At 36.9% G+C, this 23,058-nt stretch overlaps 1 protein-coding gene across 6 annotated transcripts; it reads right to left on the bottom strand.

Moving 5' to 3' along the window:
* Positions 1-5,459: 5,459 nt before the first annotated feature.
* LOC138402722 (uncharacterized) lies at positions 5,460-22,703 on the bottom strand. 6 transcript variants are annotated; one of them, XM_069500531.1, is made up of 4 exons: positions 19,801-22,703; positions 18,956-19,082; positions 6,508-9,675; positions 5,460-5,707 (listed from the first exon to the last, which is right to left on the bottom strand). In XM_069500531.1, the coding sequence occupies exon 1, from the start codon at positions 22,535-22,537 to the stop codon at positions 20,615-20,617; it is 1,923 nt and encodes a 640-aa protein (XP_069356632.1). In that variant the 5' UTR covers positions 22,538-22,703; the 3' UTR covers positions 5,460-5,707; positions 6,508-9,675; positions 18,956-19,082; positions 19,801-20,614. The 6 variants fall into 6 exon arrangements, with proteins under 6 accessions (XP_069356632.1, XP_069356631.1, XP_069356634.1 ...); XM_069500530.1 differs by having other exon boundaries at positions 18,956-22,703; XM_069500533.1 differs by lacking the exons at positions 18,956-19,082; positions 19,801-22,703 and adding an exon at positions 9,812-12,352.
* Between the last annotated feature and the right edge of the window lie 355 nt (positions 22,704-23,058).

Here is a 23,058-nt window from a genome sequence, read left to right as displayed (position 1 = left end):
TTTGATTGATTTTTTTTTGAAAAACTAAATTTCTTAATAAATTATTAGTAGGATTACCGATAAATACTAAAAATCGGTAATTAATAGCAAAACCGTTAAAATCTGTAAAAAGGACATCACTAAAAAGTTACGGTTTTCCTGCTGTCACGCCATCCCTAATTTACGACAATCCGGGCATATAATTGCTATTTATACTATATATAGCTCAATTACCACTCACTCACTGATTGACATAATTGTTCTCCTAGAAAGAGATAGAAAATGATATAATAATGTATGGGAGATATGTTCAGAAGTGGGATTTGAGTAGGGAAAAATTATGACATTTCAGAAAAACAAGATGGCGGCCGACCTGACTTTTGTAACTTTTTTGTTTTCCAACCGATTTTGTTACAACTTGCAACAATTGAAGATATTAGTAAACAATTTTTAGAAAAAGTGAAAAAAATTGGAAAAACAAGATGGCGGCCGAGATTTTCAAAAAATTTCCTCCTGTAAAATTTTGTATGAAACTTTTTTTTTTCAATCACGGTTTTATATAGAAGACAAAGATTCCTTTAGGGCAACATATGGAGGGAGCTGATGATTGAGGATTTCAGAGACGGGTGAAGGGCACGCTCGAGGTATCGAAGATAGGTGGGAGGTGCTCGACCAAATGTCATTCGAAACCTCATCCAATTGCCAAAAATTTGAATTTTTTTTTAAAATTCCGAAAAAAAGATGGCCGCCATACAAATTTCATCGGCGTCCATCTCGGAGGGTATGAAAGATGGAAGAGTGGTTTCTTGGCAAAAGATGATCAGGATCTGAAGGTCTATTTGATGACTTGAAAAAAAATTCAAAATGGCGGAATTTATTTTTTCCGCCGACTCACTCATTGACATAATTGTTCTCCTAGAAAGAGACAGAAAATGATATAATAATGTATGGGAGATATGTTCAGGAGTGGGATTCGAGTAGGGAAAAATTATGACATTTCAGAAAAACAAGATGGCGGCCGACCTGACGGTTGTAACTTTTTTGTTTTCCAACCGATTTTGTTACAACTTGCAACAATTGAAGATATTAGCAAACGATTTTTAGAAAAAGTGTAAAAAATTGTAAAAACAAGATGGCGGCCGAGATTTTCAAAAAATTTCCTCCTGTAAAATTTTGTATGAAACTTTTTTTTTTCACTTGTGGTTTCATATAGAAGACAAAGATTCCTTTAGGGCAACATATGGAGGGAGCTGATGATTGAGGATTTCGGAGACGGGTGAAGGGCACGCTTGAGGTATCGAAGATAGGTGGGAGGTGCTCGACCAAATGTCATTCGAAACCTCATCCAATTGCCAAAAATTTGAATTTTTTTTTAAAATTCCGAAAAAAAGATGGCCGCCATACAAATTTCATCGGCGTCCATCTCGGAGGGTATGACAGATGGAAGAGTGGTTTCTTGGCAAGAGATGATCAGGGTCCGAAGGTCTACTCGATGGATGGAAAAAAAAATCAAAATGGCGGATTTTTTTTTTTTTCATACAAAAATTTTTATTATTCAAAATGGCGATTATAGACCTCGAGAGCTGCTTTAGCAGCTCGAGCAGCGAGCAAAATACTAGTTATTATACTATATATAGCTCAATTACCACTCACTCACTGATTGACATAATTGTTCTCCTAGAAAGAGATAGAAAATGATATAATAATGTATGGGAGATATGTTCAGAAGTGGGATTCGAGTAGGGAAAAATTATGACATTTCAGAAAAACAAGATGGCGGCCGACCTGACTTTTGTAACTTTTTTGTTTTCCAACCGATTTCGTTTAAACTTGCAACAATTGAAGATATTAGTAAACGATTTTTAGAAAAAGTAAAAAAAATTGGAAAAACAAGATGGCGGCCGAGATTTTCAAAAAATTTCCTCCTGTAAAATTTTGTATGAAACTTTTTTTTTTCACTTGTGGTTTCATATAGAAGACAAAGATTCCTTTAGGGCAACATATGGAGGGAGCTGATGATTGAGGATTTCGGAGACGGGTGAAGGGCACGCTTGAGGTATCGAAGATAGGTGGGAGGTGCTCGACCAAATGTCATTCGAAACCTCATCCAATTGCCAAAAATTTAAAAAAAAATTTAAAATTCCGAAAAAAAGATGGCCGCCATACAAATTTCATCCGCGTCCATCTCGGAGGGTATGAAAGATGGAAGAGTGGTTTCTTGGCAAGAGATGATCAGGATCCGAAGGTCTACTCGATGGATGGAAAAAAAATTCAAAATGGCGGAATTTTTTTTTTCATACAAAATTTTTTATTATTCAAAATGGACATTATAGACCTCGAGAGCTGCTTTAGCAGCTCGAGCAGCGAGCAAAATACTAGTTATACTATATATAGCTCAATTACCACTCACTCACTGATTGACATAATTGTTCTCCTAGAAAGAGATAGAAAATGATATAATAATGTATGGGAGATATGTTCAGAAGTGGGATTCGAGTAGGGAAAAATTATGACATTTCAGAAAAACAAGATGGCGGCCGACCTGACTTTTGTAACTTTTTTGTTTTCCAACCGATTTCGTTTAAACTTGCAACAATTGAAGATATTAGTAAACGATTTTTAGAAAAAGTAAAAAAAATTGGAAAAACAAGATGGCGGCCGAGATTTTCAAAAAATTTCCTCCTGTAAAATTTTGTATGAAACTTTTTTTTTTCACTTATGGTTTCATATAGAAGACAATGATTCCTTTAGGGCAACATATGGAGGGAGCTGATGATTGAGGATTTCGGAGACGGGTGAAGGGCACGCTTAGGGTATTGAAGATAGGTGGGAGGTGCTCGACCAAATGTCATTCGAAACCCGATCCAATTGCCAAAAATTTGAAAAAAAATTCAAAATTCCAAAAAAAAGATGGCCGCCATACAAATTTCATCGGCGTCCATCTCGGAGGGTATGACAGATGGAAGAGTGGTTTCTTGGCAAAAGATGATCAGGATCCAAAGGTCTATTCGATGATTTGAAAAAAAATTCAAAATGGCGGAATTTATTTTTTCATACAAAAATTTTTATTATTCAAAATGGCCATTATAGACCTCGAGAGCTGCTTTAGCAGCTCGAGCAGCGAGCAAAATACTAGTTATACTATATATAGCTCAATTACCACTGACTCACTCACTCACTCACTGACTGACTCATTGACATAATTGTTCTCCTAGAAAGAGATAGAAAATGATATAATAATGTATGGGAGATATGTTCAGAAGTGGGATTCGACTAGGGAAAAATTATGACATTTCAGAAAAACAAGATGGCGGCCGACCTGACTTTTGTAACTTTTTTGTTTTCCAACCGATTTTGTTACAACTTGCAACTATTGAAGATATTAGTAAACGATTTTTAGAAAAAGTGAAAAAAATTGGAAAAACAAGATGGCGGCCGAGATTTTCAAAAAATTTCCTCCTGTAAAATTTTGTATGAAACTTATTTTTTTCACTTATGGTTTCATATAGAAGATAAAGATTCCTTTAGGGCAACATATGGAGGGAGCTGATGATTGAGGATTTCGGAGGCGGGTGAAGGGCACGCTCAAGGTATTGAAGATAGGTGGGAGGTGCTCGACCAAATGTCATTCGAAACCTCATCCAATTGCCAAAAATTAGAAAAAAAATTTAAAATTCCGAAAAAAAGATGGCCGCCATACAAATTTCATCGGCGTCCATCTCGGAGGGTATGACAGATGGAAGAGTGGTTTCTTGGCAAGAGATAATCAGGATCCGAAGGTCGACTCGATGGATTGAAAAAAAATTCAAAATGGCGGAATTTTTTTTTTCATACAAAATTTTTTATTATTCAAAATGACGATTATAGACCTCGAGAGCTGCTTTAGCAGCTCGAGCAGCGAGCAAAATACTAGTACTATATATAGCTCAATTACCACTGACTCACTCACTCATTGACATAATTGTTCTCCTAGAAAGAGACAGAAAATGATATAATAATGTATGGGAGATATGTTCAGAAGTGGGATTCGAGTAGGGAAAAATTATGACATTTCAGAAAAACAAGATGGCGGCCGACGTGACTTTTGTAACTTTTTTGTTTTCCAACCGATTTTGTTTAAACTTGCAGCTCTTGTAGATGTTAGTAAACGATTTTTAGAAAATGTAAAAAAAATTGGAAAAACAAGATGGCGGCCGAGATTTTCAAAAAATTTCCTCCTGTAAAATTTTGTATGAAACTTTTTTTTTTCAATCACGGTTTCATATAGAAAACAAAGATTCCTTTAGGGCAACATATGGAGAGAGCTGATGATTGAGGATTTCGGAGACGGGTGAAGGGCACGCTCAAGGTATTGAAGATAGGTGGGAGGTGCTCGACCAAATGTCATTCGAAACCTCATCCAATTGCCAAAAATTTAAAAAAAAATTCAAAATTCCGAAAAAAAGATGGCCGCCATACAAATTTCATCCGCGTCCATCTCGGAGGGTATGAAAGATGGAAGAGTGGTTTCTTGGCAAGAGATTATCAGGATCCGAAGGTCTACTCGATGGGTGGAAAAAAAATTCAAAATGGCGGATTTTTTTTTTTAATACAAAATGTATGACTTTTTTAAAATTGTTCAAAATGGCCATTATAGACCTCGAGAGCTGCTTTAGCAGCTCGAGCAGCGAGCAAAATACTAGTATATTATATAAAGTTAGAAAGAGATGGTCCTGTGGATTCTCATAGTAAAAACCAATAAAATGTGAGACAGACGATCACTACAACAATGACAATTTGTTATATAAATTCCTTGCCTCCCACTTCCCCTTACTACTGAAACAAACATCGTCTATGGAGTTGGTGGTCTGTATCCTATATGTTATTGGTCTGTGCTGTCAATGTCATTCAAGTGCCAAAAGAGCCTTGTACTATGTATTTCGATTCAAAGTTCAAATTCAAACGGACTAACAACTTCATGAAAACAAACTTAAGAAACAGACTGTTCAATGAATGGCCTACTTTTTACAAAAATTAGCATATAAAAAAACAGCGACCTTTGCAAGAATTTTAAACAAATATGTATGAATTTCATTTGCGTGAGGATTGATGAAAATGAATAAATTGCATGACAAAACACTACCTTACTCTCTTCATTTTACCCAGAAAAAAAGTACGTAGATCTACGAACTTTTTCCGATTTTGATGAACATATTTAGCTAATAGCTTACATCCCGGGGAAGGATATAGGCTACTTTCTATCCCGGAAAATCAAAGAGTACCCAAGGGATTCTTAAAGACAGGATTAGATACCCGTTTAACTGATGTACCTATGTATGATATTTGGTACAGAGCTGAGGTAGCTTGCATTCTGGAAATTGGCATAGGGAAATTTTTATCTCAGGAAAATCAAAGAGTTCCCACGGGGTTTTTAAAAACCTAAATCCGCGCAGGTGTTGCAGGCAGCATAGCAGGCATTAGAAAAAAATATATAAAATGAGTACAATTCACATGCTTCCAGGTTTTATTTAAAATATAATAAAATAACTTAATTTCTTTAAAGTTTTCACCTTTAAATAAAGAACTACCTACATTATTATTATTATTAATTAAAAGTAACAAGCAACCATTCACGTAAAAGCTTTTATATTTATAACGCACAATAAAAAAATAATGAATCACACAGATTTGCACTGGAACCACACAAGTGTGCTGGAACAGCTTCCACACATCACACAGCACTTAGCACCTGGAAAAAAAAGTACATTATGACTATGAATAGTTTGCCAGTATTTTACATTTGAACAGGTTAACCACAATGTGAACTCAAGCTTACAAACCAAGTAATATCTATCAAAATTAATTAGTAGGGTTCCGTACCTCAAAAGGAAAAAAGGAACCTTTACAGGATCACTTTGTTGTCCGTCTGGCAATAAACCTATAGAGTACTTGCCATTGTTCTAGAATCATGAAATTTTGTAGGTAGGTAATGTCCTTCCCCAGGGTGCAAGCTATCTTTGCACCAAATCTCATAGAAATCGGTTAAACTGTAGGGCCGTGAAAAGCTAGCAGACAGACAGACACACTTTCGCATTTATAATATTAGTATGGATGGATGGATTACATAAACTACTCTATAATGTAGATATGTACACTAACACTATATTAAGTTGCATCGCAAAATTCGTCTGCGTAGAAAAGGGCAACAAAAGGGCCCCGCCGAAGTCTTCACTCCAGCTTGGATGGCTGGAGTGAAGACTTCGGCGGGGAGGGGCAATGCACGCACAACAGACGGAAACGTTTAAGTGCGGAAACCAGCCCAGAGCGAAGAAAGAAAGAAAGAAGAAGGGCAACTGTCAGGTGGCCGACTAAAGCCGAATGTACACCAATGAAATAAGTACCTTCAGACCTAAGACCTATTGCTAAGGTTAAGATTTAAAAAAAACAAAAATTAAAATATGGGACAAATGAATACATAATTAGTCAATGCAAAGGCAAACACATTAATTATTAAAGTAAATATCTAGCAATATCATAATATTTTCTCACCTTTATAAATAAGTAGTAAAACATTCAGTTGATGAATCAAATGTAGGTATAACTTCGTGATAAAGATTTACTTTACTTAAGGAAAGAGTTTATAATTGAATTGTATTTATAATGAGACAATTCCTATTGTTTCAAATTGCTGATCTTATGGAACATATTTGCACTGCATCAGTAAAATAAAATTCTAGATTCCAAAAAAGCTGCAATAATTATTATTATTACAATCTCAATGGTTGTGATTAGCTCAATTTGTGGTATTCTTATTGCAACAATGCATTGTAGCCAATAGTCAGTGAGCATCAACCAATCAGAGGTGATTGCAATCATCCTACTGTAGATGTCAAACTACCACAGTAGGGCCATCAGAGGTGATATTAATGACAGTCACACTAGCTGTCATACTATGGTCGAAGGTCTATGGGTCCACCAGTGCTGTTCACTATTTAGGAACATGAGTCAAGGTGCTCCAATCGATATTTCCAGCCCTCCACACGCAGATTAAAAAAAATAAAAAATAGTAGAGTACGGGCTGCTTTAAAGCCTTTGTTACCTTTGTAAAAGTAATTATGATGTATACATTGCTACAATCATTATTAATGTGATTGATGAATTTATGATATTCTTGCTGCAACTGTATGTTTTAGCCAATAGTAGTGAGCCAGTGTCAAACTACTGCGGCAGGTATACAGATCTCGTTATCCACTTTAGTAACACCTCAACTCAGCAAATATTTGGTCCAAAGTAATTAAAAGTAATCTTCAGGCAATCTTTACAAAGTCCTGCATAGTTCTCTTGTTAGGTAATTTTAAATATTTCTGCAAAAAGCTGTAACAATCAGGACTGATCTGGTGTAGCTTGAGTGCAAAGATTTTCTCCTCTTCAGTGTATCTAGCTCCCTGGGGTTTGGATCCAGCTAGCCTCAACTGTGAATCTACCAATGCTTTCCTTTCCGGAGTTAACAGTGGATACCTTTTAAGATATGGTTTCGCTCTCTCCTGTAATTTTTTTAATCTTGATTTTAATAACTTATTTCTTCTATTTTCATTTATCAGATCGAGTTTCAACTCTTTGAGCTGTTTCTGTAACATTTTTTCTTTTTTGGAACTGTTCTCTTTGGTGTAATGAAATTCATTCTCTGTAATATTGGAGGTTAAAGGGTGTTGTGCAATGAGTTGAAGGCTCTGCATGAGAGGCCGAGGTGCAGTATCAGACATGGGGTTCAGCAGACGGACCGGCGTGGCAGCTTGTAGCTCTGATGTCTCCTCTGCTGTGATGGACTCTGCCAACTCCGCAACTAAAGTCTCTAAAGTCCGTTTTGGAGCTGGCTGTCCTACACTTGCAGTGGGCTTCATTGTTGAAGGTTGGATATTAAGTTTGGGGTTATTAATCTTAGCAGAAGGATTCGCCGGAGTGACTCTGTTTACTTGCGAGACCTCAGTAGGAATACGATTAAATGGCACGTTGTACTGTTCTTTCAAAGTTGAAAACATAATATTAATAGATTTTATAGTCTCCTTCTCAAGAGGTGTCTTGCTTCTCAACATATTCAAAACATCTGGACTCAAATAGATAGCAGACTGCCGCTTATCTGTACGTGCACTGTTATCAACAACTATGTTATCTGGCAGCACATACACAGTATCCTGCTTGGCCTTATCATTCAAGTTAGAGTTATCCAGAGGGACCGATTTAGGATCTAGAAATTGCACAGGTTCTGTTTTCAGGTCCTCATTCAACGAGTGCTTAGTATTTGTAGACCTAAAGTCAGGATTCTGTTCACTGGGGTGGGAGGGCACCTGTGTGTGTGCAGCTGTGTGTGAAGCGACACCGACACCACCCTGCTTGTTCTCTTCCTTAATGTAACTCCATTGCTGAGCATCATAAATAGTCACTGTCTCTTTAGCAACAGACTGAGTTCTCATATTGCATTCTACCTTCGGTGACACCATCCCGGCATTGTGCTGAGAATGCTCCTCACTTAGATACTCCACAATGTTACCTCGGAGGGGACTTCCACGATACATGTCGTGATCCACGGGCGCACCAGGCTCCTGCCCTGCCTCAATGCTCACAACGGTGAGGTCACTCGACAACAGCTCCTTGCTAGGCGTCACACACATGACGCACGGGGACGACAGACACGCCGGTCTCTCGTCTGCCCGGGAAGGCAAGCAATACATGCTGTGATCCACCGGCAGCCCGCGCGTGTCCTCGGCCTTGAGGCAAACTAGATACTTTACCTGCCTGCCGTCATTTGTATCTTCTACAGATGGACACTTGAAGGTGTTTCCTGTTTGTAACTGTGTACCTATTAAACCCATAATGTTGCGTACCTATTATAGGTTAATAGGTTGCGTTGCGTATTGACGATTTTGATGAAATTAAGATATTTGCAAGCTTTTCAATTTCACTTGGTTTATTTTCCAATTTCTGGCTATCCTATAAATCCTATTCAAAATATCGTTTCTACTTTCACGGGAATAATTCTTCTCAACTAAAAATTGCTCAAAAATTGAGTTTAAAACTTCAAACTTTAAACAAATAAAAATTAATACACTAGAATAGAATAGAATTTTTTATTCATGTAAACCTGTAAACTTATGCTATTACCTATATTATTCTGTGACAATACCTAGTATCACCGACCAAATAAAAGCATCAGACTATGTTCTGAGATCAGACCATAGACAATACATAACATACTGGAGTCTGGATCAGACCCTTGGATGAATGATCAGACCAGTATTAATCTATGATCAAGTCTATATTTTATTCGGTTCAGTTTTAAAAAATCCGCGTCACGCGTGGATTTACTTAATACTTACGCAGATGAAGTAGCATGCATCATTTTGTAATTTATAAAATGAGTACAATTATTAACATGCTTCCAGGTTTTATTTATATAAATATAATAAAATAATTTAATTTCCTTAACATTTTTACCTTTAAATAAAGAATTATTATTATTAAGTAGGTACCTATATTATAATTATTATTAATCAAACTAACTAGCAACCATTCACGCAAAAGCTTTTATATATTTTATAACACAATTGTGTGTTATAAATATAAAGCTGAGCTATTTTTATTGACAAAATAATGAATCACACAGATTTTCACTGGAACCACACGAGTGTGCTGGAACAGCTTCCACACAGCACTTAGCACCTGTAAACAAGAGTACACTATGACTATGAAGAATTTGCTTGTATTTTACATTTGAACAGGGTAACCAGAATGTGAACTCAAGCTTACAAAGACAAACTAAGTAATATCTATCAAAACTAATTTTAGGGTTCCGTACCTCTAAAAGTTGTGCTGATTAGAGGTGATTGTCATACTAACTGTCATACTGTGGTCGAAGGTCTATGGGTCGACCAGTGCTGCCTCACATGAGTTGAGGTGCTCCAATTGATATTTCCAGCCCTCCACAGGCAAATATTAGATTACGGGCTGTTTTGAAGCCTTTGTAAAAGAAATTATGATGTATACATTGCTACAATCTTTATTAATGTGATTGATGAATTTATGATATTGTTGCTGCAACTGTATGTTTTAGCCAATAGTAGTGAGCCAAATAGAGGTAATATTAATCTCTGCACTAGGTGTCAAACTACTGCAGTAGGCATGCAGATCTCATTATCCACTCTAGTAACACCTCAACTCAGCAAATATTTGGTACAAAGTAATTAGTAATAAAATATGAGTTTCTTCAGGCAATCTTTACAAAGCCCTGCATAGTACTCTTGTTAGGTAATTTTAAATATTGCTGCAAAAATCTGTAACAATCGGGACTGATCTGATGTAGCTTGAGCGCAAACAGTTTCTCTTCTTCAGTGTATCTAGCTCCCTGGGGTTTGGATCCAGCTAGCCTCAACTGTGAGTCTATCAATGCTTTCCCTTCCGGAGTTAACCGTGGATACCTTTTGAGATATGGTTTTGCTCTCTCCTGGAATTTTTTAAATTTGGATTTTAATAATTTAATTTTTCTCTCTGCACTTATCATTTTGAGTCTTAACTTTTTGAGCTGTGTGTATAACATTTGTTCTTTTTCGGAGCTGTTTTCTTTGGTGTAGCGAAATCTTTTCTCTGATATTGGATATTGGTTGATATTGGGGGTTAAAAGATGTTGTGTAGTGAGTGGAAGGCTCTGCATGAGAGGCCGAGGTGCAGTATCAGACATGGGGTTCGGCAGACGGACCGGCGTGGCAGCTTGTAGCTCTGATGTCTCCTCTGCTGTGATGGACTCTGCCAACTCGGCAACTAAAGTCTCTAAAGTCCGTTTTGGAGCTGGCTGTTCTACACTTGCAGTGGCCTTCATTGTTGAAGATTGCATATTAAGTTTGGGGATATTAATCTTAACAGAAGGATTCGCCGGAGTGACTCTGTTTACTTGGGAGACCTCAGTAGGAATACGATTAAATGGGACGTTGTACTGTTCTTTCAAAGTTGAAAACATAATATTAATAGATTCTATAGTCTCCTTCTCGAGAGGTGTCTTGCTTTTCAACATATTCAAAACATCTGGACTCAAATAGATAGCAGACTGCCGCTTATGTGTACATGCACTATTATCAACAACTATGTTATCTGGCAGCACATACACAGTATCGTGCTTGGCCTTATCATTCAAGTTAGAGTTATCCAGAGGGACCGATTGAGGATCTAGAAATTGCACAGGTTCTGTTTTCAGGTCCTCATTCAACGAGTGCTTAGTATTTGTAGACTTAAAGTCAGGATTCTGTTCACTGAGCTGGGAGGGCACCTGTGTGTGTGCAACTGTGTGTGAAGCGACACCAACACCACCCAGCTTGTCCTCTTCCTTAATGTAACTCCATTGCTGAGCATCACAAATAGTCACTGTCTCTTCAGCAACAGATTGAGTTCTCATATTGCATTCTACCTTCGGTGACAACGTCCCGGCATTGTGCTGAGAATGCTCCTCACTTAGATACTCCACAATGTTACCTCGGAGGGGACTTCCACGATACATGTCGTGATCCACGGGCGCACCAGGCTCCTGCCCTGCCTCAATGCTCACAACGGTGAGGTCACTCGACAACAGCTCCTTGCTAGGTGTCACACACATGACGCACGGGGACGACAGACACGCCGCCGGTCTCTCGTCTGCCCGGAAAGGCAAGCAATACATGCTGTGATCCACCGGCAGCCCGCGCGTGTCCTCGGCCTTGAGGCAAACTAGATACTTTACCTGCCTGCCGTCATTTGTATCTTCTACAGATGGACACTTGAAGGTGTTTCCTTGCTGTGCAGACAAGCTGCTAGTGGTTACCACCTTAAAGTTGGCTGGCTCATTGGCTTGAATAGGATTTATTTCTAACAATTGTTTAGGACCACTACTCGCCTCTTTGTTTGGTTTAAGTGGTGTTAAATGTAATAAAGGGATTGCATTCTTTCTTAATCTACCTTTTTCATAATCGATGTGCTCGCGTATAAAATGTTTTTTGCATATTAACGTACGTTCTAGTTCTATTCGGGAATAATTCAGAAGAAAAGGGCACATTTTCAACCATTGTTTCCATCTCAATCCGCTTGTAAAAGGTACACAGTGAAGTTTACCAGGTTCAGTATAGCGTACTGTACAGTGCGGAACACAGCATTTTCTTGGCATTTTCCACCAAGTCTTTCGATTTCACTTGGTTTATTTTCCAATTTCTGGCTATCCTATAAATCCTATACAAAATATCGTTTCCACTTTCACGGTAATTATTTATTCTTCTACCAGCTAAAAGTGGAGTACACTACAAATTAAACCACCGACCGGTCACCGGGCACCCCTGACCCCACAGAGGGGCACCCATAGAGTAAAACAAAGAGTATTATAATATACAGACGTAATATAGACGGGCACCGCACCACCACCGCACAGAATAGATTTACTCGGCACCGACCAGCAGAAAATAAACTAATAAAAATTAAAATTATTTCAAATTTTAATTTTTATTAAATAAATATAGTATAATATATTAATATCTATATATATAAAAGGAGACTGACTGACTGACTGACTGATCTATCTACGCACAGCTCAAACTACTGGACGGATCGGGCTGAAATTTGGCATGCAGATAGCTATTATGACGTAGGCATCCGCTAAGAAAGGATTTTTGAAAATTCAACCCTTAAGGGGGGGAAATAGGGGTTTGAAATTTGTGTAGTCCACGCGGACGAAGTCGCGAGCATAAGCTAGTTTAAAATATGAATATGTACGAGAAAGCAGTGCAACAGCAAGACGCAAATCAACGCAAATAGTGTCTCCTCTCCGGATTACTTACTGGTCTGTGGTGTGTAATATGTTCCTTCATTCATTCATTCCTTGGTGTGACTTGTGAGTGGACCCCAAGGTGTGACTCTTGGATAAATGTATACTATCTCTATGGTGTGACCCAGTCTTCTCTTTTAAAGCACAGACCAGGGTAATACGGATTTTAAAGACACAGATCACTATATACTAGAAGAAATTTGTCCAGTTATTCTTGAACTTATTCCACTGGCTTGGTTTATGTTCATGTTTATGTCATAAGTTTCATGTTGATAAAGTGTTGATATATCTATAATTGCCAATATTACAAATTCAACCCGAGACGTCCTCAGACCACAGATTAATAGAGGATAGCACAGTTTAACGAAATACTACCGTAAAACGGGGTGAATAGGAACCGGGGTGTGAATAGGGACAAAACTGGGAATGAGATTTGAACGTAAAAATAATACCCAAAACAGCTTAGAATTTTGGTAGCATTGTTTTTCCCTATAGTAGAATATTTGATCTTTTATTTGGCAGCACTGAACCAGAGACAAATTGACATTAAAATAACGAAAGCGGCATTGCAAAAACGTTGTTCAAAACACGCTAAGCCGTAGGTCTCAAAACTTTGTTTACTTTGACGCAGTACGAGAATAAAACAGTACAAAAACTATTAGAAATCATTAAACATTTATCTAAGAGGCGTCACAAAAGCAGATTTGTCTAAATGTTACATATTTTTCTGTAAAAAAGAAAAAATTGGAAACCAAGTGGTTTTGGCTTTGCCATGGGGATTATAGGTACGGGAAAGGGGTGGATAGGAACGCTATACTTACTGAATTGGAACGAATCAAGGTTAAATAGGAACAGTAAGGTTTATATAGGGACAGGGCTGTCACTTTAAATATTTAATTAAATTGTTCAAAAAAATTCTTCCTTCTTGTGTAGTCGACTAGTAAAATTTAGTTAAATGACATTTTACTGTTTAATATTGATAAATAAATAAATAAATAAAAATATTTTTTATTCAATTAAACTTTTACAAGTATAGGTAACTACACTACTTGTAACAGTTTAATTAAATAAAAAATATTTTTATTTATTTATTTTTGAATCGTCAAACCACTGATTCGGAATGGCAGCAACCAGCAAGAAACTCGGCGGTTGCTTTTTTTTAAAGATTTGATACCTACTATGCCATGTATAATAACAATACTACTATGTTACTTCTGAATAAAATAGCTATAGAATATGGTGAAAGAATTCTCAAAATCAGTCCAGTAATTTCAGAGTTTATCGATTACAAACAAACAAGTCTTCACTTTCCTAATCTAAATATATAAAAGGAAAAGGTGACTGACTGACTGATCTATCAACGTACAGCTCAAACTACTGGACAGATCGGGCTGAAATTTGGTATGAAGATAAGTATTAAGACATAGGCATCCGCTAAGAAAGGATTTTTGAAAACTCAACCCCTAAGGGGTTGAAATAGGGGTTTGAAATTGGTGTCGGACGAAGTCGCGAGCATAAGTTAGTTTTGTAATATTAGAGGATAGACTAACTTGTGTTTGACAACCCTTACCTTTTTTCCCTATTCACCCCTTTGCCATTCCGTTACACCCCGGATCAAGTATAAATAGGGACAGCATATATTTTGATTAAAATATACCAGTAATTTATCATTATTTTATATTTTTTGGATGTTTCCTTAGAATTCTTACAACCGGAGATGCTTACAAACAGTTAAAGCATCATAATTTGTACCAAAACATCCGTAAATTTCAATGCGAAGTTAGATTTCGTACCTATTCACCCCGTTTTACGGTACCAGTGGCCCTACCGCGGTTGTTTGACAGCTACAATGTCACGATCGCAATCATCTCTAATTGGTTAATGCTCGCTCACTATTGGCCACAATGCATTGTTGCAACAAGAACCGCACAAATTCAGCCAATCAGAACAATTGAGATTGTAATAATGATTGATGCAGGTTTTAGACAATCGCCCTGCTGTTGTTCGACGCCTTTGAAGTCGAGTGATCCTTGGAGTAAATGTATTCTGTGCGAGCGATGCCGCCGCTTTTGTAGGTAATATACGTGTTTCTACGCAAATATGCAAGGGTTGTCACAAAATTGGGATTAAAATCGCGGGGAAATCGGTGAAATTTTAGACCCTTGTTTTGTTTAGAATTCGTATAGCATCCGTAGACAGAACAGTAATGCACCATTTTATGATAGAACTTACTAAACGACACTTAAAATATTTAAAACCACGCTCACGGTAACCCTTGTCCATCAATCACACAGACTACGCGAATCTGCGTGCAGCGGGCCGCGCCGCCCGCGCTCCGCAACCCACCCCACCGTTGCTCTGTACAAGTACATTCGTAATTGGACTGTATATTTCAAGGCTTGTGAGGATACTATACTACGTATGACTCATAGATTATCTACTATGACTGCTAGATATGAGCGAGACGTCATAAATTAGCTCAGTAAATTCGTTACTGTCAAGTTTGAAGATTGGTTCAACCTGAACCTGAAGGGTGAAAAGGTACCAGACAGATCATCATCATCATCATCAACAACAACCCATCGCCGATTCACTGAGAATGAGAAGGGTTTACACATAGACCACCACGCTGGCCAAGTGCAGTTTTCAAAGTCAAAGTCAAAGGATTTATTCAAAATAGGTACCTAATAAATTACTCTTATTGATGGTCTGGTATGGTGTTAGATTTGTACTTGGACGATCTAACCTAAGGACGCGCCTCGCATGATTATTCCCCTCTGTCAATAGTAATGGATTTTTAATCCACTGCGTTTATAAACACTGTTTGCGGAATCGATTTTGTCATTGTCAGAATCGTTTTCGATGTGTGACGACGTCTTACACGCTGGGTGAAAAATGCCTGTTTGTGCCGTTAGTGAGTGCAAGAATAAATCAAACACATCAAATTTACAAAAAGATGGAATTTCATTTCATAAGTAAGTATTTTTGGTGTAATAAACGCTTTCTATAAATTAAATTACATAAATTATTATAATAAAATAACAATCGAGAACTTTACCGATTCAGTAATTGAGTACGTAATAATTCGGTAGAAACGAGTCACACTTCTCACGAGACTATATTTTGTTTTTTCTAAACAATTGCAACCCTCGTTATATACAAATTAGGTTAAAATTTGAATACGCGTGAACAGCATGAAATTACGTAGTAGTAAAAATAACACTAGTCTCGTGGGAAGTGCGGTATACTAAAGACGGAGAGCCAGCGCCCAAAAAACTGTTTGAATTTACTAAGGCTAATTTTTTGCGCATACTGACCAGCTCTGTCCCCATATTCTGCTGACTAACCATTACAACTTTTATTTATATGCAATATACAAGTTATATAACAATTTTCAGCCTTAGTAAATTCATTTTATTACCTCGCAGGTACGACACCTTTGATAGCGCACCTGAGTCACTGTTCTCAGGTTCACTTGACTGACCGCAGTATGTTTGTGTACGCAACCATTCTAATGAACTATAAAAAAATTAGCCTTAGTAAATTCAAACAGTATTTTGGGCCCTGGCTCTCCGTCTATAGTATACCGCACTCCCCACGAGACTATTGTGTTATTTTTACCAAATTTTTCAGTATTAGATTTAATTGCATAGGACATAAGGTTCGATTTTTAAGAATCATGTGATAGTGATTGCGGTTCGATTATCGATATCGATGAAAACATTTTCTTTATTATTAACGACTAAATTACCGTCTTCAAGTCAAGTAAAGAATAGTTATTATTAATTACCACAATTTTTTCGCTACCTATAATTGTAATAAAACTGGTCGATTTCTGTGATTTCACGTACTTAATACATTTAAAAAAATATTAAAGCAACGCAATTTTAGTGATAGGCGAGAAACGGGGTAGGGTGTCTCTGAACTGGGTAATTTGTAGCTAAAAGGTGTACCTTTCTCAAGGATGAGGATTAGGTAATAATTTATCATAATCGTTTTATTTTTACAGATTTCGATATTTTTACAGAGAGAATCGCCAAGAATATACATAACATTAACCTAATGGTAAATAATGACGAGTTAAAAATAGAAGAGGCCACCGTGTGTGTTTACTAATTTATTTTCATAGTATCATATCTGTCTTATGGAATTTTGCTGTGGGGTAAAAGCGGCAGGTATTGAGAAAATTTTTGCATTGCTAATTTGTAAGGGCAATACGTGTAATATTTAATAACTTACATTTAATTTTTTTGGACAAAGAGTACACCATATTGGAATTACCATGTAAACCCAATGTGCAATAAATAAATGATTGATTGGAAAGAAAAAAACATTTTATTGATTGATATACCTACTAATTATGTTTGGTAGGTTTTTGCGCGGTCAGGTTTATTTTGTATTATATAATAATATAAGTCATTAATAAGCACATTTTTACTATCGAAATTTTAAATGAAAATTTCGTTATATAAAAAAATACAAAAGATTAAAAATGATATAAAATAAGTAAAAAAGTATGTGCATATTTTTTAAATAAATATTTTTCTTATTTTTACGTTGCATTATTAGTTTTTGGGATAATTACCTATTAAGTGAGGTGAATGTATGCAAGAATACGCTACGCTGACCAAACACTGGTTTTAAGTAATTAAATACGAGTAATAAATTCTTACTTCTACTTTTGTTTCTGAAAAACTATCGATATATTTTAAAATATCGATACGGTAGCATCGCAAATCAATTTGACTGTCTTACACTAGTAATGTCTTTGTATGTTGATGTATATAACTTATTAGTGTGCGTAAAATGTAGTAGTGTTGAAGATTTAGATATGTGTGTGTTAATAATGACACAAAACTTTGTTGAGTGAGTGTGTCAAGTTGTCTATGTAGTGTTTCCTCGTCCCGCACCAAAAGTGACAGAAATTTTTATTCGTAATATTAGGCGCGTTACAAGTCCATAGGTTAGATCGTCCAAGGATTTGTAAGATATAGTGGTGATAATTATTACGCAAACTTAAAACTAAAGCTACGAGGGTTTGATAGAATTCACACACCTTTGAGAACATTGTGGATGTTTTCCTTCACCGTTGCAAGTGATATTTAATGTGCTTAAAAAGCACATAATCTCGAAAAGTTAGCTAGAGTTGGAAAAGTTAGAGATGCATGCCCGGGATCGAACCCTTCTGAAATAGGAGGTGACGTCTTAACCACAGAGCCAGACAGATACATGTTCCTATTTATTTATTACTAGATGATGCCTGATGATTTAGGTTTTTAAAATCCGGTGGGAACTCTTTGATTTTCCGAGATCAAAAGTAGCCTATGTCCTTCCCCAGGGTGCAAGCTATCTCTGTACCAAATTTCATCGAAATTAGTCAAACGGATAAGCTGTGAAAAGCTAGCAGACAGACACACTTTCGCATTTATAATATTAGTATGGATTACATGAACTACCTACTCTGTATGTCACCAACTCACCACCAATAGTCGCATAGCAAAATTCGTTTGCGCGGAAAAGCGCAACCTAACGCTGACTAAAGCCGAACGTACACCAAAATACAGACCTTATTTTATTTTTTATTTTATTTTATTATAAAGGCACACAAAACAGGTTTCAGCTATAAATGGTCCAAATAAAAATAAAAAACAATAGATTAAGGTCTAAGCGGTAACCCTTAATATGTGTACACAACAAAATGTAATGTTTAAATAAATATATGAAATAACTAACTGATAAGATACAATTTATAAAAACACAGAAAAAAGTAATAAGTACAAGAAAATTAACTATGAAAAATATACTTAAAGTGGAGAAGATGCAAAATGTTGATAAATATGTTCAAATTATTATTAAAAATGTCAGTATTATGGTTAGCTGTGAAAAGATCATTGTACAGGCGACACATACGCTATATATTGCTTGACGTTAAGATTTTAAACACAAGAACAACAGAGACTCGTGTTATTTCGCTCATAATTCGCGCGCACAACACATGGCGCGTAGGTAACAACCAATAGCAGACGGACGTGCGGCGCGCTGATTGGCCGAGATATTTTCGCGCCATTAAAAATTGCGATTTTTGCACAGGTACATCGCGTGACTTTAAAAGTGTAGTACTGTACTAGGCACATAGTACATTATATGTACTAGGTACCAAATTACCTGTACAACCACAGCACCAACATCTGTTGTAGTGGCCACGTAGTGATTATATACTCTTTGTCTCTTTGCCATTGGCAGCACAGACCAATAACATATATTGGCAGTAACTGCCATCATGTAAACCATTCTGCAAAAAAAAATTTTTTCAAAGATTTTCCTTCTACAGTTTTTGAAAATTAAAAATTAAAAAGAAAGATTTTTACTAAAGTTAACATTGAAAACTGCTTTAGAATTGCCATGCGAATTTACCACTGCATGGTTCGGAATGCCCTTCTTACCAAGAAGCAGCAAGAAACTAAGCAATATAAAATAATAAATTGGCATTCTTGTGCAAGTCCTACCCTCATAATGCATTGAAATATTGTACAATATCATCATCATCATCATCATCAACCAAAAGACCGATAGGTCTTGCGCTGCCTAAATCTTGTATGAATAGTAGAATTAGCACATTATACTATACCCAATAGTAGGAAATAGGGAAAACTCAGCTATTATGTATCCCACCCATAGGTAACCTATGATTACTGACCCAAATAAGGTAAAGTTGATGGAGACAATTTAAAAATAATACCTACTAATTGTTTAATGGCATGACTACATAGCCCTTTAGTATTTTCACATAAGTAAGCAATTTTCTTCTTACTCTGAGAGGAGACCCGTGTTCTGTAGTGAGCCGGCGATGGGTTGATCATGATGATCATGAAGCAATTTTTGAGGACTTAACTTTTATAAGAAAATTTAAGAAAATTATTTACCTACTAAGACAATCAATAAAGAAGTGAAAAAATCAAAAACATTTTTTATCAAAGCAAATACCTAGCAATATTATAATATTTTCTCACCTTTAAAAATCAGTAGTAAAACATTCAGTGATGATTTACTGACATCAAAAAATCCAAAATTGATGAAATCTATAACTTCAGTGATCAAAAATTATTTTACTTAACGAAAGAGTTCATAATTGAATTGTATTTGTAATTAGGAGACAACTTCTATTGTTTCAAATTGCTGATCTTATGGAATGGATATTTGCACTGCATCAGTAAAATAAAATTTAAAAAAAACTGTTAGACTGGTTGATTCCAAAAAAGCTGCATTAATAATAATTATTATTATTACAATCTCAATGCAGAACCATTGAGATTGTAATAATCAGCTCAATTTGTGGTATTCTTGTTGCAACAATGCATTGTAGCCAGTAGTAAGCAAGCATCAACCAATCAGTGATTGCAATGTAGGTGTCAAAGTACCACAGTTGGGCCCTGATTAGAGGTGATTGCGACCATCACACTAGCTGTCATAGTATGGTCAAAGGTTTATTGGTCCACCAGGGTTGTTCAATATTTAGGAACATGAGTCAAAATACTCCAATTGATATTTCCAGCCCTCCAAGAGATGCCAGCCTCCTGAACGTATAAGTGATTATGATGCCACAATCATTATTATTGTAATTGCTGAATTTATGATATTCTTGCTGCAACTGTATGTTTTAGCCACTACTAGTAAGCCAAATAGAGGTAATAGGAATCTCTGCACTAGGTGTCAAACTACTGCGGTAGGCATGCAGATTGCAGATCTCGTTATCCACTCTAGTAACACCTCTCAACTCAGCAAATATTTGGTACCAAGTAATAAGTCATTAAAATATGAGTCTCTTCAGGCAATCTTTACAAAGCCCTGCATAGTACTCTTGTTAGGTAATTTTAAATATTGCTGCAAAAATCTGTAACAATCGGGACTGATCTGATGTAGCTTGAGCGCAAACAGTTTCTCTTCTTCAGTGTATCTAGCTCCTTGGGGTTTGGATCCAGCTAGCCTCAACTGTGAGTCTATCAATGCTTTCCCTTCCGGAGTTAACCGTGGATACCTTTTGAGATATGGTTTTGCTCTCTCCTGGAATTTTTTAAATTTGGATTTTAATAATTTAATTCTTCTCTCTGCATTTATCAGTTTGAGTCTTAACTTTTTGAGCTGTGTGTATAACATTTGTTCTTTTTCGGAACTGTTTTCTTTGGTGTAGCAAAATCTTTTCTCTGATATTGGATATTGGTTGATATTGGACGTTAAAGGATGTTGTGTAGTGAGTGAAAGGCTCTGCATGAGAGGCTGAGGTGCAGTATCAGACATGGGGTTCAGCAGACGGGCTGGCGTGTCTGCTTGTAACTCTGATGTCTCCTCTGCTGTGATGGACTCTGCCAACTTTGCAACTAAAGTCTCTAAAGTCCGTTTTGGAGCTGGCTGTTCTACACTTGCAGTGGCCTTCATTGTTGAAGATTGCATATTAAGTTTGGGGTTATTAATCTTAACAGAAGAATTTGCCGGAGTGACTCTGTTTACTTGGGAGACCTCAGTAGGAATACGATTAAATGGCACGTTGTACTGTTCTTTCAAAGTTGAAAACATAATATTAATAGATTCTATAGTCTCCTTCTCGAGAGGTGTCTTGCTTTTCAACATATTCAAAACATCTGGACTCAAATAGATAGCAGACTGCCGCTTATGTGTACATGCACTATTATCAACAACTATGTTATCTGGCAGCACATACACAGTACTCTGCTTCGCCTTATCATTCAAGTTAGAGTTATCCAGAGGGACCGATTGAGGATCTAGAAATTCCACAGGTTCTGTTTCCAGGTCCTCATTCAACGAGTGCTTAGTATTTGTAGACCTAAAGTCAGGATTCTGTTCACTGAGCTGGGAGGGCACCTGTGTGTGTGCAACTGTGTGTGAAGCGACACCGACACCACCCTGCTTGTCCTCTTCCTTAATGTAACTCCATTGCTGAGCATCACAAATAGTCACTGTCTCTTCAGCAACAGATTGAGTTCTCATATTGCATTCTACCTTCGGTGACACCGTCCCGGCATTGTGCTGAGAATGCTCCTCACGTAGATACTCCACAATGTTATCTAGGAGAGGACTTCCACAATACATGTCGTGATCCACGGGCGCACCGGGCTCCTGACCAGCCTCGATGCTCACAACGGTGCGGTCACTCGACAACAGCTCCTTGCTAGGTGTCACACACATGACGCACGGGGACGACAGACACGCCGGTCTCTCGTCTGCCCGGAAAGGCAAGCAATACATGCTGTGATCCACCGGCAGCCCGCGCGTGTTCTCGGCCTTGAGGCAAACTAGATACTTCACCTGCCTGCCGTCATTTGTATCTTCTACAGATGGACACTTGAAGGTGTTTCCTTGTTGTGCAGACAAGCTGCTAGTGGTTACCACCTTAAAGTTGACTGGGTCATTGGCTTGAATAGGATTTATTTCTAACAATTGTTTAGGACCACTACTCGCCTCTTTGTTTGGTTTAAGTGGTGTTAAATGTAATAAAGGGATTGCATTTTTTCTTAATCTACCTTTTTCATAATCGATGTGCTCAGGTATAAAATGTTTTTTGCATATTCTTGTCGTACTTTCTAGTTCTATTCGGGAATACTTCAGAAGAAAAGGACACATTTTCAACCATTGTTTCCATTTCAATCCGCTTGTAAAAGGTACACAGTGAAGTTTATCTGGTCCAGTATAGTATACAGTACAGTGCGGAACACAGCATTTTACTCTTGGCATTTTCTCATATTGTTATGTTGCGTTTTATAGTATAGGTCTATGGTTGCGTTGCGTATTGATGATTATGATGAAATGAACCAATTTGCAAGTGTTTGCAAGTCTTTCGATTTCACTTGGTTTATTTTCCAATTTTTGGCTATCCTATAAATCCTATTCAAAATATCGTTTCCACTTTGGCGGTTACTATTCTTTTACCACCGACCAGCTTCTACCAGCTAATCACTAAACATCACCCTAAACATTGAGTACAACAACTACAAATTAAACCACCGAAAAGAAAAAAAACTAGGTAATAAACACAGAGTACATTGAATATAGTAATAAATAAATTAAATAAAATTAAATATGTTACCTACCTACCTACTGATTATTAAGGTAGTCTACTGTCTAGAGGAAACCAAAGAAGTTGGAGAAGATACAGAACCAGAACACCACAGAATATGTGCAAATAGTGTGACCATCTCACAAAGTGCGAATCTGCCGAACACTGGCTAAAAATCTGTCAAAATCAGCCAAGCTTG

Source organism: Maniola hyperantus, chromosome 9 (assembly GCF_902806685.2).
Source record: "Maniola hyperantus chromosome 9, iAphHyp1.2, whole genome shotgun sequence".
Classification (NCBI taxonomy): domain Eukaryota; kingdom Metazoa; phylum Arthropoda; class Insecta; order Lepidoptera; family Nymphalidae; genus Maniola; species Maniola hyperantus.
Note: the sequence above shows the minus strand (reverse complement) of the source record. Positions and strands in the feature narration are given on the sequence as shown.